Consider the following 19,518-nt stretch of genomic DNA (forward strand, 5'->3'; position numbering starts at 1 on the left):
CCTGGCTGAAGTCGGACGCTTAAACGACTGCGCCACCCAGGCGCCCCTGAATTGTTTAAAAACATTTACAATGAAAGCAATTTGGGGATGGGATAAATTTTAATGATTTACAATTCCTCTAAAATAATCAGTAGGGCATTGAGTGTTTTTCTTTTGTTGAAAACCTAACTTTTCCCTTGAAAATAGTTACTTTGTATCATTATTTCCTAAGCTACCCCTTATTCTCTTGATATTATGTTTACCACCTTCAGAAGCTGCAGTAACTCATCTAGGTCTTAGTCTTTTGCATAAAATCTGAGGCTGGAAAGAAAGAAGTTGAGGCAACTTCTCATTTGATCTCAGTTGTCCTTGTGTCCAAACATCCAGCCTAGTCTATTAGAATGCAAAAAGCTTTTCGAAATTCATACCCTTTGTTTCACAGATTTCCTCTTTTAGCATGCAATCCTAATGACAAATTAATCATTATTAAATTGTTAATGCTGGTTACAGAGTTTCCTAACCACTTTGAAAACCTCATCATAGGCAGCTGTGGGGACAAATGTGTTACATTTTCCATTGCACATGGTGAATCCTATAGTGTTGACTGAGGTTAAACAAATAGTGTTGAGACACATTAAAGAAAAACTAACATTGAGTTATTATTTCATTATACTGCCTGCTAATAATTTGAAAAAATTCACAGTACTTTCTCTGGTTACTTTCTCTTCCTTTCTCACTGCTATTACAAATCAAAAACATTATGAGACAAAGGGACATTTCTGTCTTGGATTTTCAGCCACCAAATGTCCTAAGGTCAAAGACTTCCTCTTTCATATTTTGGGTTCAGTATTCTACCCACCAGTGCATACTCAGTAAATATGAAATGATAATTATACTAATTCATATCTGTTTAATCAGGCATACATGATATATGACTCAGGGTATTTAAGCACTTAGGCGGTGATTAACCATAATAATAGTTGCATATGATTCTTCTAATTCCCAAGTTTCGTATGCCATCTTGGCTAACTGTTTACAACCATCATTATCTCCTTTCTTCTCCTCATCAACGTCAACTGACTTTTATTGTGTATGTCACTGTACAAAGCACTCTCAGCTATTTTAGAGAAAACCAGTCTTTAGACTTATTTTTCCATATTTATTCGCACTTATCACATTTTCTGGTTTCACAGAAGCCTTGCTGCTGAAATAATTCCATTTCCCTCTGCCTGATTGCTCAATTATTTTCTCTTTTTCCTAAATTAGTTTGATTTAATGTCATATCAGCACTTTGAATGGCAAGCCTCAATAATGTAAATCAAGCATATTCACTGCAGGATGCTATTCCTAGTACCTCACTGATTTTCTGACACATTGTGCCTTCTGGAGCACTGAGGAGGATGGAGACTAGGCTTCAGACCATGATGCTGACCGGGATTCAGGCCAGGGCACTGTGCCAAATATCCATGTTTAAACTAGAACCTTTCCTTACTCTTTGATACCTTGTGTCACCAACTTCCAGGCCTTTGCTATGACCAACCAGATTCTGGTGGAGAGGTCAGTGACAGGTTGGAAAGAAATAGAATATGAAGTGGTCCGAGACGCCGATGACAATTGTGTCACTGTCTGTAACATGGAAAATGTTGATGCCATGGGTGTTCATACAGGTAGGCAAAGAATCTTCAAGAATAATAGTAATGCCTGCGTTCATGCTTCTGATGACCCATAGCCACCTTTATTGAGTTCTTTTCATTAAACTACTATTCTTAGCTGACTGACTAGTGATAATATTTTACACAAAATGGTATTTCACAATATTGAAAATAATCTCACGTTGATCTCATGTTTGATCTTTACAAAAACACTGTGAAATAAGTCAGGTATTATCCTGATTTCATTTGAGGAAGAAGTCAAATATAAACAATGTAGTGATGGTAAAATATGTAAGACTTGGTGTTGAGAAGTAAGAAATGAGGTTAAGACAGCTTAAATCACATGAGGGTATTAGTTACCAAGTGAATGAGAAAATAGCGACAAGTAATAGAAAAAGGTGAAATAGCTTTTTTTTTTTTTTTTAGGAAGAGAAACTAGGACAAAAATTATGACTTAGGGTTCAGAAATGTTAACTATGAGGCATGGGTGGAATTCTCAAGAAGAGGGTTGATAATGTGGAGCTGGAATTCAAGAAAGGGGAATAGAAATAAAAAAGCTGATATAAAATCATCGGCAGGCATTGGTGTGAAGGAAATAATTGAAGCTGGATGCATAGACTAAGTATTCAAGGACATAGGCATAGAAAGAAAGACAATAGGTTCAAGGACTGAACTTAGGAACTGTTTAGATTTACAGTGCAGGAGTAAGAGGAAGGGTTAGTGTTTAAGAAAAATAAGGGAGTGATAGAAAACAAGTAAGTCGATACAAGAAAATGTTTTATAGAAGAGCTTTGGTTTTGGTTATATCAAATGCTATGAAAGGTCAAGAATTAGGATTTTAATGTGGGGTTTTGAATATCCAAGAAGACAGTTTTAATGCAAAGTTGGTTATGGGACTCATATTGATAAGAATTATATGGCAATGAGAGAGATGATGACTTGGGAAACTTTAAAGAAGTTTAGTCATGTAAAAAATGAGAGAGATGTTCTTGTGATTAATAATGTAGAGGGACAGGATTCTTGAGCCAGTAGAAGCCTGAGAATGTTTGTGGGCAGAAGGATTGGAGACTAAAGATTAAGAGATCGAAGATGCAAGGGCTATGACTAGAGAGGAGTAAGACAATGGGAAGGGATGAGATGTGGAAAACAGATGAATGAGTCAGTCTGGGTGAAGAGGAGATGATGTTTGTAGAAGGGAGAACTTGAGAGAGAGAGAGAGAGATTTTGAGATGAAGAGAAGAAATTGAAGAAGTTAATGTGAATCTGGTAAGTAGATGACTGAAGCCTTGATAGCTAGATGAACTTGGGAAAGGTTAGAGGGGTTTCTGTAAATAATGTGTTGGAGCAATGCACTGCCTTGAGACAATTATTTTCCCCACAAACCCTTAGACTAAACTGTGTCTTGTATTACACAAATAGATTAAGTCACTAAAGTTAGTTATTTAGATAAGCTACCAAATAACACGTGTTGCTTGGATGTACAGGTGATTCGGTTGTCGTAGCCCCTGCCCAGACCCTCTCCAATGCAGAGTTTCAGATGTTGAGACGTACTTCAATCAATGTTGTTCGCCACCTGGGCATTGTGGGTGAATGCAACATTCAATTTGCCCTTCATCCTACCTCAATGGAATACTGCATCATTGAAGTGAATGCCAGACTGTCTAGAAGCTCTGCCCTGGCCTCAAAGGCCACTGGGTAAGATCAGAATGATTGACCATGTGTTTGCAGATCCTTCACAGATAGTTTTGGAAAACTGACAGCTAGTGGAAGACTGTGCTACGTTTATAAGCTATAGTCCCCATTTCTGTATGCTGGCTGCAAATCATTTAGGACCCTAAGGACATGGTTATTAATGAGCTTGCTGCCAGATTGAAGCAAATGATATTGCTTGCTGGCTTTGTTTGCTGGCTAATCATAAACTAATCAAAATCTGGGTGGTCAAAGCAGGCTGCGAAAAATCTGCTTCCTAATTGCACTTTGCAGATATTGTTAAAAAGTGAAAATTAATTCTTAAATTTAGTCCTCAACTGGTTTCCTTCAGGTGTATAGTAAATGTCAGGTACATAGTATAGTTTGCTTGATTCAAATATTCAAGAAATTATTTTATTTTAGCAAAATCCACAGGATCAAACATTGCAAGGTTTTTCTATAGATAAAGGTCGCAACCAAATAAATGGATTTGCTACCCATTTAAAAACCTCTGGCAAGCATAACTGGAGGGAACATTAACTAATACCTTTTGTTCCTATTAATATATTTAGCACATGGCATTTAAATTACATGGCATTTAAGGGAACAAAATAATTACGTGTAAAGATTTTTTTTTTTTTAATATGGCTACACACTGCTGCATGGAGTAGTGGTAAACTACTACCCTAAGCAAGAGTCAGGAGACCTGAGTTCTCCTCCTAATTCTTCTACTGACTATGTGACTTTGGACATGTCATTTATTGTCTCTAATCAGTTTCCTCATCTGTCGGATGGGGGAGATGTATTACAAGACTCATATGTAATTCTATAGTTCTGTGAATTATTTTCTTAATTATAATCACCAAAACAATCCAGTGAAGTCCCTAGAGTATTAGTTTTTTTCCTTTGTTTTCTTTCTTTGTTTCCTTTCTTTCTTCCTTTCTTTCTTCTTTCTTTTCTTTCGAGAGGGAGAGAGAGAGAGGACATGTGAGTGGCAGAGGCACAGAGAGAGAGGGAGAGGGAGAATCCCAAGCAGGCTCTGTGCTATCAGTGTGGAGCCCCACGTGGGGCTCAATCCCATGAACCCTGAGATCATGACCTGAGCCGAAGTCAAGAGTGGGTCACTTAACCAACTGAGCCACCAAAGTGCCCCTCTAGAGTGTCAGTTTTGTAAGGAAACCCAAGTTCAAAAATAATTTGGAGACTGATCAAGGACCCAAACTTTCAATTACTACATTTTCTGGCCATCGCATACCCCATAGTACCAGCTAACTCAGCTATCTTCCTAGGTGCAGACATGTGTACATCTTTTCAAGAGTATTTTTCAGATTCTTATCTTAGTGGAGCCTATACACAAGTGAGCACTTTATCAAGGAAGCCATTGATTTTGGATTAAAGAGGCGAAGGTTGGCAGTCGTAGCCCTGAATGTCAGGCATAGAGAGTGAATTCTTTTGTGATCTGTGCCTCTCTGCTTTATCATAGCTCACATTATTTTATAAGGGGCTATTAAATCTTCATACAGAACAGAGAACCAGATGTGTTTTATACCCTGATGTGGACTAATACCAGAATTTCTAAGAAAGAACAATTTATGTTTTGGGTTGTTTTTAACACTTATTGCTGAAAGAAAAAAAATATCTCCTCCTTTATAGCTACCCGTTGGCATTCATTGCTGCAAAGATTGCCCTAGGAATCCCACTTCCAGAAATCAAGAATGTTGTATCGGGGAAGACATCAGCCTGCTTTGAACCTAGCTTGGATTACATGGTTACCAAGATTCCTCGCTGGGATCTTGATCGTTTTCATGGAACATCTAGCCGAATTGGTAGCTCTATGAAAAGTGTAGGAGAGGTGAGTCCTTGGTTTATTCTTCTATTTTATTCTTGTCCTCAGTTATTTCGTCAAATCCTTAACATTTTGAAAGTCTTAAGGTTGCCTAGATACTGGGTTCTTGACTGGAGGATAAAAAGGAATTTCATTTCTTCCCTAGTGTTTCAACATCTCTCTGACTGGTAACAGAAGGCATTTGTTACATGGCCATTTAATAGATCTTAAATGCTTTTGTTTGAAAGGAGAGGCCATATAGGTGGATGTATAATGCATTTGAGTATATGAAAAAACATATTCATATATACACACAAACACACATATATAAAACTGAGTTATAATGTATTTATAAACAAATCTAGAAAATAACATGGTATAAAATGGTGCACCAAAAAGATCACTGAACTGAGGTTAAGAATTAAATTTTAATCTATTCACATAAATTGTGGCTTTATCCTCCTTGGACTTCACTTTCTATATGTCTAAAAGAAAGGGCCTGGACTAGACAGTCTGTCATGTCCCATCTAGCTCTAAAATTCAAAATCGAGAAGCGCTTCTTTCATTATATTGAAATGGTCTAAGTATTTAGGACCTTTAGATTTTTCATAATGTCCTTTTATACTATTTGATATTAAAATTAGCTTTTGATTATCCCATCTTCAAAGATGCAGTGCTCCTCTGTGCAGGGGGAAATTAAAAAATTCAGATCCCTGCCTCTGACAGTCACCCCTTTCCTTCCCCACCAAGGGGTTTATTTCTTCTTAGATCCAGTTGGCTTGGCATAAGTGGAGATAGCATGAGCCAAACTAAATGAGCTTCTGTTTTATTTTGGTGTTGCCACTTACTAGCTAGAGACATTCATACAAGACCCTGGTCTTCAGGTTTTCCATCAGAAAATTGGAGATGATAATACCTACCTTGTGGGGTTCTTATAAGGTTTATGATTAATAGATGTAAATATTTAGTAATGTCTTTTAAGGTAGATACATAGTGCATCCCCAATAAATGTATTCTTTTTTAAACATTTTATTATTTTTATTATATTTTAAATTTTATTTAAATCCAAGTTATTAACATCTAGTGTAATAATGGTTTCAAGAGTAGAATTTAGTGATTCATAAATTACATATAACACCCAGTGCTCATCTCATCAAGTGCCTTCCTTAATGCCCATTGCCCATTGAGCCCATCCCCTCACCCCACACCCCTCCAGCAACCCTCAGTTTGTTCTCTTATTTAAGAGTCTCTTATGGTTTGCTTCCCTCTCTGTTTTTGTCTTATTTTTCCTTCCCTTCCCCTATGTTCATCTGTTCTGTTTCTTCAATTCCTCATATGAGTGAAATCATGTGATGTTTATCTTTGACTGACTTATTTTGCATAGCATGATTCAATCTAGTTCCATCCACATTGTTAAAAAAGGCAAGATTTCATTCTTTTTGATTGCTGAGTAATGTTACATTGTGTATATATACCACACCTTCTTTGTCCGTTTTTGTCAGTCAATGGACATTTGGGCTCTTTCCACAATTTGGCTATTGTTGATAGCACTGCTAGAAATATTGGGGTGCATATGCCACCCCAATAAATGTATTCCATCAGTATTATTGTCACTATTTATGGGTAGAATGTTTGATTATAAGCAGTATGCATGAATCTCAAGCTCTATCGATCGACTGATCCATCCTCTATTTTATTTTATCTTGTCTGTGTCTCTATATGGCCTAGATATGTAAGCTGGTTAGATTACAGAGCAAAGAACTATTTACGACATGTTGTTCTATATTGGCCTTCATTTGTCCTACATTACAGATTATAGCTTATCCTCAGACTAGCCATTGCAGAAATAATGGCCACTAATCACAGGAAGTGCAGCTTAACTCCATCAGTAATGCAGGAGAAAAGAAAAAAAAAAGGCATTTTACTGATCAATCATAGTCATTCATGAAAGGCAGAATTATTACTATTTTGGTTTCCTTAGTTTCCAAGATGTTAATGTAAGATTTTAAAGTAATGATAGATAAGGAAAACTTGACCTTTTTAATTAAAATGTCCTTCTAGTAGTTGTAAAAAACCAGGTAGTCCTTGATAGCTGTTTTAAATATTATTTTTTCTATTATGTTTCAAGGTGCACAAGAAAATTAGAACTCAAATGCCATGTAAAGTTTTGTTGGTAGTGTTTCAGCTCAAATAAACAACTGCTATTTAGCTTATTCCATGGAAAGTGTCCCTTTTCACATTGCTCACAATACAATTTATAGGCCAAAGAATATGAGATAATTTTTTGTAATGTGTTCATTTAGGGATTATTATCTAAAGGATTTTGTTGTCAGTGAATTTTTTACATCATTCAGTTAGTTCACCTCAAGTTAGGAAATGTTTCTTGAGTTCTTCCTACATGAAAGATGCTGGTAGAATAAAATAGTGAATAAGATGTAGATACTTTGTTACATATTATCTGCAGTTGGTAAGTTCAGAACACATAACTAGAACCAAATATAATATGAATTCAACTGTGGTAAAAGTTAAAATACAGTATTCACCTACAGGTGCTTTGAGAATGTAGTAGAACAGGGTCAGGGAATCGGGTTAGGGCCAGGTCAGTTATTCCACAGAGAAATGGTGAAATTTTCACTTAATGAAGGGGAATTTTAATAATACAAAGTATTAAAAAGCACAGATTTTGAGCAAACACAGTTATGAACTCTTTTATTATTATATAAGTATGTTTGTTTTTCTTTTATTGAACATATTCTCTACACCATTATGTACAGTGTACTTAAAATTAATAAAAATGTATGATGAATTTCTTATAGAACCAGTTACTTTATGGCCAACTGTTAAATATGTAATACCTAAAAACTGTATTAAATATTCCAGAAATGTTTTCCCTAATTTGATAGTACCATAAAATGTCTTATTTCTGGCAGTCCCTCTCATGCTTAGGCTAGCAAGTCTATGAACATACTGTGTAACCCTTCAAATACCACGACGCCTCGCAAGTTGCGTATCTGAATTGGACTAGCATTTTATTTATCTCTGCTCTTGAGAATCTTCCAACTTCTAATTAAATTTGGGGCAGCGTGAAAGGTTATCTGTTTGGCTTTTGTGATCTTTGAATATGTATCTTGTCACACAATTGACATGAGGATTTACCAAACTGACATTAATGGGAATTCGGGTCTATTTGAAGAATCACGGAGGTACACTGAAGACAGCATTATCACTGTTATTATTTTAAATTGGAGACCAAAAATGCATAGCAATCTATTATTCCATGGAAAGGCTCAAAGACAGTGTTTATCCACTGAAAATAACTGGGTGGACTTGACGGCAATTTAAGTTTAGCTCTGACTTGTAACGCGTCCAAACTGAATCACCACATGGTTTTCCTAATTGATTAGTGTACAATCAGTTGTAAAGATTGTGGAAAGACACACTGAATTTGTCATGGGGAATTTAGTCTCTGCCTATATTCAAAATCTGAATCTGTCAGTATTCATTATGATTCTGAAGGTTTTATTAATATTAATGCTTAGTTATAAAGAAAGCCAACCTGTCTTGGATAGTGACTGATAACCCATTTAGAAAGAGTTCTGTTTTTGTGTCAATATGTGTCTGGTTTCTCTTCATTTAGTTTTGTATTCTAAAGAACATCTTGAATAAAAGCAAGGTTTTATTAAGGAAGGATCTATATGCTCTAGCCATGTATTCCTTATTTTAATATTATAGTTCAGGACAGGTGCAGGCAATTTCCTCATCAGTCTAAGCAAATAAAGCTAAATTTCCTATGTGGTAAAAGACTGACCTAACATTGTTAAAGAATCATTACATCAAAACCATGGAGAAAAGGAGAGTGGAAGAAAAATAGCACCTAATTTTGAGTACTGTTCTTCCTTACGTGTTTTGTTCCTAAGTCTTTCCTGAAAAAATATTCCATTTCTGGGTTCTGTTTCAAATTCAAAATATAGAAGCTCTTTAAATCCAAGTGCGTAAATGTGCATTACAGGTCATGGCTATTGGTCGCACCTTTGAGGAGAGTTTCCAGAAGGCCTTACGAATGTGCCACCCATCAATAGATGGGTTCACTTCCCGTCTCCCAATGAACAAAGAATGGCCATCCAACATAGATCTCAGAAGAGAGCTGGCTGACCCATCCAGCACCCGCATCTATGCCATTGCCAAGGTAATATGTGCTAAGGGGTCCAGAGCTACTGTTTTCTTCAGAATAGAGTCAGCCTGGACTTTAAAGTAAAACTGAATCACAGAGTGGTTGTGAATTCAGGGATTTGGGGGCAAAACTTTAATTCTTTTCAGTAATATTATACTGGAGACTTCTGTGGCTTTCTTCTAGTTATTCTATAATTAATCAAATATTACCACCTTTTTGGAATTTGATTTAAGCCTGGACTTAAGGACATCTATTACAGCTTTAAAGGATGATCACAGACATAAAATGTTCCTCCTTTTTGGTATATGTCTTATCAATACTCGCAAGTAGGTTTGATCATTTTGAGTTACTGTTTCCTACCACTCTCATTACTTGTTCCTTGAAAATGTATAAAATTGTATTTTAGAAAGGAAGATGCATAAAATAGTATCCTTTAGTGTATGCTGCCTCAGACTTGAAAATAATCTTTATTCGCTCCTTTTTCTATGTTTAAACAACAACAACCATAAAGATCTTCCATGATTATAGGCTTTTTTGTGTAATTATTTTATTGGTCTTACTTTTAGAACAAAAAAGCCCCACATTTCTCACTTCTACCCGTGAGTTCCCTTTTATGCAAATTAAGTGCCATATTAATCTCCTTTCATGTTTACTATGCATAGGGTTTTGAAGTTTCAGCTCATCTGATTTTATAAAAGGTGACTTGGGCAGCTGGGATCTGACCGGTCAGAAATCCCTGAATGGCTTTTTGACATTTAAGGAAGCTTAAACATTAATCCTCCAACAGTATCAAACCACACTGAAGCTACAAAGCCCCACTGACCATTTTATATGTCGTGTGCGCATGTGGGATGAGTTGATGAAAATATGAATTTTGCCTTTAAAGAGGGAATCAATCCGTCTTTGTAATTTGCCTTTGTGTGACAACGGAAAAATGCTGTGAGTGATTTTGAACTCACTGCAACTTTAATGTCCATATATTGAGTCCTGCTGAGAGGGGAGAAGGGAAGGGAATGTTTCCTTCGTTGCATATAATGTTATACTCTCCTCACCTTTATGGTTTCTAAATGCAGAGTATTAAGTTCCATTGAAATTCTGGCAGATGCTAGTATCTTTTGATGGACACTTCCTAATATTGAGTTTCAAGGTAATAGAGAATTAACATTTTTCAGTGGGGGTGATGGTGGTAATGAGCGGTTATTCCAGGGAGCCATTTCACCTTCTTTATTGTTCTTATTCAAGTCTTTTGTTTAAAAAAGCGTTCTACCATATCATATACGCACACACACACACACACACACACACGTGTATATGTGTATTACACACATGTGTGTGTATATATATATATATATGTACACACATATGATTTTTTTCCAGACAAAGGGGAATAATTGGATTGTTTTCTGTAAGCCTGGTAATCATCCTCTGCCATTTTGAGGCAGATGAAAAAGGGAAGTATTTCCAAGTTCCCAGTGAGGCTGTAAAACTCAAACAAATCTCTCATTCTTTTCTGACGGACTTATAAAGGATAAGAATTCTGGAAAAATGTGTGGAGATTCTTTCTCGCAGAGTACTCTACGTACGAGCAAGAAGTGCAGGGGCTGAGGTGTAAATTATTGGCTGCCAGCGTGCCGGCAGAAGGAACTGATTTCTGTGTGTTAGAGGTCATCATTACTGTTCATTTCCACAGCAACCGGGAACTTGGTGGTTTTGACAAAGAGAGTAAGGACTGTGGAGGGCTGAAGGGGAAAAAGAATGAAGGGAGTGAGTAAATCTTCGCTCGCTTTCATGATTCTTAGAAAAGGGCAAGTTGCTCGGAGGCCTGATTTTTGCTGCAGTCTTATTTCAGGATGACTGGATCATCACCTCTTTTGATTTGGGGAGAATACAGGGCATTATTTTTGATTTGGGAAACATTAGAGTAACCTCAAACTTGTTTGGGGTCATTATGAACTTTATTATAGCCGTGTGACATGGCAGTGCTGTAGTGCTTGAAGATGAAGTCCTAAGACGGCAGGATCTGGCTTTCTGTCAGAAACCGTGGATGTGACTGTAGTTGTCCTTCCTCACTGGGAAATGACTCCAGGATTCTAGGTCCTCTGCCAATTGCAGGGTGATTACTGTGTGTGACTGTGTGAAAACTTCCTCTGGTCTGTCAAAAGTGTCGCTAACTTCAGATTCTATCCCCCTCTCGGTGTTGATGGCCAACAGCTAATTGTGTCTTTAATCACTTGGAAAAATGAGACAGAATATTAAGTCCTTGGGAACATGGCTATATAGAGGGAGAATAAAACAAAGAAAAAAAAACACCACAGACTTATAGTAAAATGATCTTGCCTTTGAGTATTCCCAATAAATATCATGTTATGCTAGTCAACAGAATTATGAACTGTGCTGTCTCTCAATACTTATTATCATTATCTCTCTGATGCTAGACAGAAGTGAACGTTTAGAGAAAATTAAGCTCCTGCAGTTGAAATAGAAGAGTAGAATTACTAGTTACATGTATTTCTTAATGGGATTTAAAAATATGGTGTGTCATTTCTAGAACGTGTTATTTTGGAGCATTATCTGATTATTATTTTTCATAGAGTATAAATATATATCTAAAAATAGCAAAGAATAAGAGTGGATATCTTTTGAATATCAAGGTTTGGGTTTTGAGAGTTTATTTCTTCTCTCAGTTGTCTTTTCTACTCAGCTTAATGACCCATAGTTGTAATTTTACTTCTGAGAAATTGCTAAAGTAAGCTTGAGGAAAAAGCTGAGCTTCCTATCAGAACAGAAGTTATTACTACATTGTTTTGGAATATATTAGGATTCTGTAAAATGCCTGTCTTAGCACAAAAGTCATAGTAACTGATTCAAAATAATTTTTTTGTTTGAAGTCCTCTCTGAGGAAATGTTCTAAAGAAATAGCACTAAGTCAGATTTGAGCCATAAATTCTCACTGACTGGTTTGTGTGAATGTGGAATGAGGTGATAACAATATGGTATTTGCCAAAGGGTAATTATCCAAAAATACAAGTTAAATGATCGTTGTATTGATTCTAGATTTTCCTACCAATGTGTCTTAACTGTAGTTTCAAGAGATTCTCTTTAATTCCAAAGAGATGTATCAAATTTAGGATATAATTGTTAACATGGTTATATAAAAAGCAGGAAACATGGTTATATAAAAAGCAGTTATATAAACATGGTTATATAAAAAGCAGGAGATCTTTCTAAGCACACACAGCTCTGATTAACTCAAGGCGTCTCCTTGGGATGCCATTTGGGATACAGTTGGTAGCCTCAGTAGGTTTCTCGGGAGGAACATCAATGATATGCTATTGGCTCCGTTCTCAGTCTATAGCCTTGGGCTCTCTGAGTGAGGGGGAGGAGTGGCTGCTATAGGTTTTCAACCAAATAAGACACTTATAAAATGGGTGCCAAAGAAAGTGTGTCTTCTTTTGGCAGGCCTTGGAAGACAACATGTCCCTTGATGAGATCATGAAGCTCACATCCATTGACAAGTGGTTTTTGTATAAGATGCGTGACATTTTAAACATGGAAAAGACACTGAAAGGGCTCAACAGGTAAGGCAGTGTCCTCTGATTTGCTCCAGATACTTTCTGTGTAACTTTCGTCCTCTCTTACCCTCAAGCATTTGGCCAAAATTCTGCTTCAATGGAGTAAATAGTGCCAAGATTGGAAAGCAGGAGCCACAGCCACAAGAGATGGCAGTTTTAGATGTTTAATTTACCTTTTGAAAGGTATCTTCTAATATTCTTAGCTACCTTGAACCCCTACCACTGCCATCAAACATAGTGATATTGTATTAAGTATTTTGAAGTTATAAAAATTGGGATACATTTATGAACTCATGTGCTATTTGACTTACCAAAAATTACCTAGATTAAAATTTTATCAGTCAATAATTAAATGAATAATATTCCTATCTTCAATAACATTTCTAAGTTCTGAATTCTATTTTTCTCTTTTAATATCAATCTACATATTGCTGTATATTGATGGGCAAATGTATTCCTCTTGCATTTTACTGATATTTTTAACATCGGGACTTCCAGTTCAGCATACAAATAAGCCACATTCAAGTTTCTGTTAATAGATTCTTTACCTCTCACTAATTTACATTTTTATCTCCTTCATGGCCAATTATTTTTAAAATTTCATTTCATGTTCAGAATATTCTGATAATGTCAGTGCTTTAAAATCTACTTTTTTATTTTCATGAGAAGACCGTTTGTTGGGGCACCTCAGGCTTATGAAATCACAGATAGGTTTTAAACATGGATCTTTGATAAGAGGAACATTTATTATGAATCTAAGGAAGACAGTATAATCTTCTTTAGCTTCTCCCTTTAAGAGGGTTCTGAAATATACTGTTATTAGAAAGAAGTCTCACCTACAAGCCTAGGTAGACGTTTAGAGAGAGGGAAACTTTTTGTTTGCATAAATGATTCCCAAATGATTTGAGAAAATGTAAAAATATTAATCATTTCAAATTTCGTTGAAGACAGTGGAGGTTCTCAAAATCTACCTCTGTAGACCTCTGTTACCTCTGTTACCGTGTTTACCTAATCAAGATGCACACAAACAAGGCAATAATACCTCTTGCTTTTCTTTAGGAGCAATATGAGGTACTTTTTCATCTATTGAACAGTTGCCCACAACAAATGCTTGGTTTTGAAAATTGGGGATTCCAATCTGCCAAAAATGAAACTAGCTGTGGTTGCCTATAAGTCATCCTTTCTAGTGGTCACATAAAATGAACAGTAGATAGCAAATACGTTAAGAATTGAGCCCATACATTCATCTTAGAATTTTGCTGACTTGAGGTTTCTTTTCTTGGTTTGTGAGGCCAGCAGAACTTCCATGTTGAATTATATAGTCTGTTTCACTGTTTTCAGTTTCAGACAACTGATTGCAAATGCCTGTGAAACCACTCCAATTAAAACCACATGAGGGTGCTAGAAACTTAGAGTATGCCAATCACAGCAGGGAGGAGACCTGGGGTGAAAAATAGCAGATGTTATTGTGATTTAAATTTTCACTTCATATACATTCTGATTTGGGGACAAATTCTATGTTTCAATTGAATAGTTTTTGTTGCAACCAGAAAGCAGGTTGAAATTCTAACTAAGCAGAAATAAGTGGATGGGTGATAGTGAAAAAGTCCTCGGAGGATTAGACCCATACTGTTAGAGATCACTTATAATATCTTTTGACTTCCACATTCTGTTGCATTTATTTGCTAATAATTTAACATTTTTGGTTTCTGTTTCCATTCTTGTTCACAATGATCAACATTAAAATTTTTTATATAAATCTTTCAATAATTCAAAAGATTCCAAAAAAATTATACGTAAAATTATCTTTTGTCTCAAGAATTCAACAGGTATTAATAAACCTAAATCCTGAATTCATTATTTTCTGAATGATACTTTACTGTTTATTATTATTATTTTTTTGAAGTGGTATAGATGAACACACAGCAATTTGATAATGATTATTATTTAGAAGTGTTAGATAGAGGGGCGCCTGGTTAGCTCAGTCGGTTGGGCTTCTGACTTTGGCTCAGGTCATGGTCTCGCAGTGCGTGGGTTCGAGCCCCACATCAGGCTCTGTGCTGACAACTCGGAGCCTGGAGCCTGGTTCAGATTCTGTGTCTCCGTCTCTCTCTGCCCCTCTCCTGCTCACACTCTGTCTGTCTGCCTGTCTGTCTGTCTCTCTAAAAAATACATAACACTCTGTCCGCCTGTCTGTCTGTCTCTCTAAAAAATACATAAATATTTAGAAAAAAAAAGAAAGAGGTGTTAGATAGATTAAAAAAAGACTAGATGGGCCCTGAAGCTACCTGTCTCAGTCATTCTGTGGTACGTAGAAGTCTAAATAGAGGTCTAAAGTTGGATAGATGTCACGGCTGATGGAGTGTAAGTATGTAGGGCTTGAGTTTTATTGTCCTATTTTGGTTATCTTCACCGTTACCCTGGATTATGATATCTCCTGCTTTTTCGCAGACCTCTAAATATCCAAACAGGCTTAGTCATCAAGGCAGATTCTGCTCCAACAGTAATAATAACTATTATCAGTTGGCATTATGTAGCTGAATTGTGTCTTACCTATTTGCAGAAAGTTTACAAAGATTAGTTCTTTTCCCTTTGCATTCATCTGTGGTTCACTTCGTTTCAAAATCTCAACTGTTCCAGCACTGGAAAGGCTCACTTTAGATGTGGGCCCAGGAGGTAGCTATTTATTTGGTGTGATTTGAGATGGCCCCTAAATTATCTTACCTCAATATATCTCTGGTGCCAATGTGCCCAGGTCCCTTTGCATTCTTTTTAGGTACCTGGGGAAATAGGCAGTGGGGATCTCAGCTGGGAGAAGAGCAGAAGCTTAAACATAGGACAAAGTATAGAATGATACATGTAAGTTAGGTTTCACTCAGTTCCTTTCTCATGTGTTGGAAGAGTATAGGCTAAGGAACTAGTCAGATAATAGGTGTGAAATCTTCCCCGCTGTGGACTCATGGGCATGTCACCTCCCTCACTTCTCTGGCCTCACATTCTTTCTGCTAATGTCTGCCTTATACTTTTGTTGTGAGGCTTAAACAAATATAAATATAAAGGACACCTGGAACATGATGAGTGCTCAACAAGGTTTTCCCTCTGAAAATGAAAATGCTACTTATGATGATGAAGGGTATTTTGCGATTTTAGATATATGCATTTAAAGACAATTTTTAGAGTCACAATTTACATTTGCTTACATATTTTACAGTGTATCATTTCTTAATTTTCTTTATGATGCATTGTCACCTTATTTTAAAACCAGATCTTTTTAAAAAAAGAAGCAATGATAGCGAGTCATACAGATGCTATTCTTATCACAAGATCAATAACACTCCATTATGCTAATGAACAAAAATTCCCACTCTACCGTTGTTAATCATGCTAAGATTCTTCTAAAATCCAATAAACACGTTTACTAGCAGAGGATGAAAATATCATTCGAATTGATGGCCAGTCTATGACTTGTATTTACATATGGTCATCTGAAATGAAGTTCAGAATTTGACTCCTAAATGGAATATACCCACATATTTGGTATATATGTGAATGCCCACAGACTGGAGTGGGGAAAACAATGATTGTAACGATGTTGGCATTATGGAAATAACTGACGAGTTTTCCATGTCTGTGAGAAAGCGGAAATTATATAAGTTCCTTTCCTTGAAGGGTGGAGATGAGCATGTATCGTGCTGAGGATGATGTATGAAACCCCAGCCTTTTTTAGGGCTGAGATGTTGGACCACTCTTAGAATAATCGACCTGGCGTCCCTGCTGCAAATGCCTGCTCCCATCAGAACTCAGTTTGCCATCTCCAATACATGAGTATAGCAATGGGAGCCCTCAGGAGACTTCCAGAGCAATAGCCATTCTTACCAATTTAGGTGATAACCATTATTCAGACAGCTTCAGCAAAAAATTTCTCTTCCCCACTTGAGTTCACTGACTTTCTCCTTTTCCTCTTAAATTGTTTATTGCTGCCCAAGGGCATGCTAGGAAAGTTGACTGTTCTAGGCAGTTCCCCAAATTTATAAGCTGGTGTAGTGGCATTAATCGACCTAGAGTGATAACATATTTTACAGTGAATTCCTTTAGGTTTTCAAAAGTTTCTCTTTATTCAAAGTGATATGAGTTGTATCATGTAGGATTCCAATGCCTGTTATTCATATCCATTGGGATTTAGATGTTTAATCTATTAACTTCCCATTAGTGGATCACTTTCCAAGAAGTTTAAGAAAACTTAAGTCTGTCGAATTTTTAGTGGAACAGCAACATTTACATAGACTCTATCCGCTGGCCTTCACAACTGAACTATTCACATTTTAATATGGCTATTTTCCCCACACTCGCTCATCTTCCCAACACCGACTCTTTCATACCTAATGCTCCTCCCGTATAGCATTTTCATAAATGCTCATGACAAGAAAAAATATACTTATTTTGATCTATTAAAAATCAGAAAAATCTCACCTGTAATCCTTTCCTCCATTAGCATATAGATAGATTCAATTTTGGTCATGCAAATAAATCTGACCTGGAGGGCAGAAGTACAAGTACCATAAATCAAATGTCAAATGTCTTCATCAGCTAGGTTCTCCTGATATAGCTGATTCCCTTAGGTAATAAAAGAATGGATTTAGAATTATATCTTTTAGTACAGAAACTTGAGCTTTGATTCAATCAAGCAATTCTGAATGCCTTCCAAGTATAAGATAATAATCGCAAAATTTGTAGACTACGTATCAGTCGCTACTCTAGCTACATTATTTCATTTAATTTTTACCACGACCTAAGGAAGTCAGTAGTTATCCTGATTTTATAGATAGCAAGCTGAGGTACAGAGATATTTAGCAATTTCCTTGCGATCACATGCTAATAAATGACAAATTCGAGATCAAACCTGAGCAGGACTCCAGGGCCTAGGATGTTTGATATTTCACCCCTGTGCTATATGTAAGTGTGTGTATATGTATATACACACATATATATGTATGTGTGCACTCACACATATAATTGTATATATTATGGTTAGAGGTGTGGAAAGGTGAATTATATACATTATATATACATCTGGGGGAAATAAGGTTACATGTCATAGACAGTTTAAAAAAAGGTTTATTTATTTTATTTCAAGAGAGAGAGCTTGAGCAGGGAAGGGGCAGAGAGCTGGAGAGAGGGAGAATCCCGAGCAGGCTCTGGGTTGTCAGCGCAGAGCTCAGTGTGGGGCTCAATCCCAAGAACTGTGAGATCATGACCTAAACCTAAATCAAGAGTGAGACGTTTAACCAACCGAGCCACCTGGGTGCCCCTACACTTTCAATGTAGTAACAGTAGTCCATAAAGGGATAGTTGTCCCATCACTGTAGAACTAGCACATATGATAAGTTTCCCCTATGTTAGGAAGTAATAGACAAGCACAGGTACACAGATCTCTCAGTTGAACCCCTTTTGCTGTAAGGAAGGAAGGAAGTCAACTATAAGAAAGCTTTTTTTGTAAGCAGGGACTATTTCAGGATACAATACTCCAAACATTTTTATTTATAATATCACATTGGATTAGCAATTTTAGATTGAAAGACAGTAATGATGCCTAAAAAACAGCAACATGAACAGGCAAGAAAAAAAAATGTGAGGGTGCTGATTACCAGCTTCGAGCAACTGCTTGTCTTCTGCCTGTAACTATTTTTAATTTCTTTATTTTCTTATTTTGATTTTTGGGTGCTTTAACTATTTCTGATTGACCTATCAGAAGGAAACTGTTTTCGTCCAATTTAGATGTTTAAAAATAGGGTCTATGACCACTGACATACAGTTTATATCATGTAAATATAGGAAGCTAAGATTTGGATCTATTTCTCCATTAATTGTCGACACAAATTTAATTTACTATGGATTAAAGTATGAATTGTTCAGAAATTGCTTTTGTCTAATATCCTATAGGCTTCTTTTTTTAATGTTTTAATTCTGATAACATTAATATTCTCTTCCCCCTTCACTGCCACTTACTGCTACATTCAATGTAGGAAAAAAGAGGAAAGTGTGCTTTTGAAGGGTCCAATTTTCATCTGAACATCACTGTGTTCAGTGTGATAAACTGTGTCCATTGGCGAGTGCTGAAAAATCATAGGTGTGCCTATTGCTTAGGAAAACAATCTAGGGCAAACCTGGTGAGTTCCACTTGGGCATTCAAGTGCTAAATTGAGCTCAGTAAAGTTGGCCATTTCCCTGCAGCCACAAACTTCTGGCAGATGTAATAATGCAGGTGTCACCTTAGCTGGAACACTCCCTTTGAATGTCCTCTCCTACACATGTTAGTTTCTATTGACTTTTTATTTAACTTGCTCATGAGGCATGGCAAAACCAGACAGGAACATTTTGTGCTTATATTTGATTAAAGTTTTTCGGGGGGGAAAGTGTCACCAAAAAGTTGTTAAAACTTATATGTAAGACAGAGAAATGTCAGTACTTCACTCTCTAAAGGTAATTTACATTTTCTGATAGAAAAAAATGAATAATGAACAACTTTCATCTTAAAGGATACTAGATACAGAAATAACTTAGGGAAAAAATATATATTTCCTTACATATGACATATAATTAATTGCATGTTATAATTTTGATGATACTTCA

At 36.3% G+C, this 19,518-nt stretch overlaps 1 protein-coding gene and 1 non-coding gene across 2 annotated transcripts in view; both read left to right on the forward strand.

Annotated features, from left to right (window-relative positions):
* CPS1 (carbamoyl-phosphate synthase 1) overlaps window positions 1–19,518 on the forward strand; it is a 127,945-nt gene that overhangs the window by 51,620 nt on the left and 56,807 nt on the right. Inside the window, exons 17-21 of the mRNA XM_019838609.3 lie at window positions 1,502–1,646; window positions 3,116–3,326; window positions 4,974–5,172; window positions 9,155–9,331; window positions 12,776–12,894. Of these exons, the coding sequence (XP_019694168.1) occupies window positions 1,502–1,646; window positions 3,116–3,326; window positions 4,974–5,172; window positions 9,155–9,331; window positions 12,776–12,894 (851 nt within the window). The remainder of the gene's footprint in view (window positions 1–1,501; window positions 1,647–3,115; window positions 3,327–4,973; window positions 5,173–9,154; window positions 9,332–12,775; window positions 12,895–19,518) is intronic.
* On the forward strand, window positions 14,859–14,943 carry TRNAQ-UUG. The gene has a single exon. It is a non-coding gene; the product is annotated as a tRNA-Gln (tRNA).

Source organism: Felis catus, chromosome C1, assembly GCF_018350175.1.
Source record: "Felis catus isolate Fca126 chromosome C1, F.catus_Fca126_mat1.0, whole genome shotgun sequence".
Taxonomy (NCBI): Eukaryota; Metazoa; Chordata; class Mammalia; order Carnivora; family Felidae; genus Felis; species Felis catus.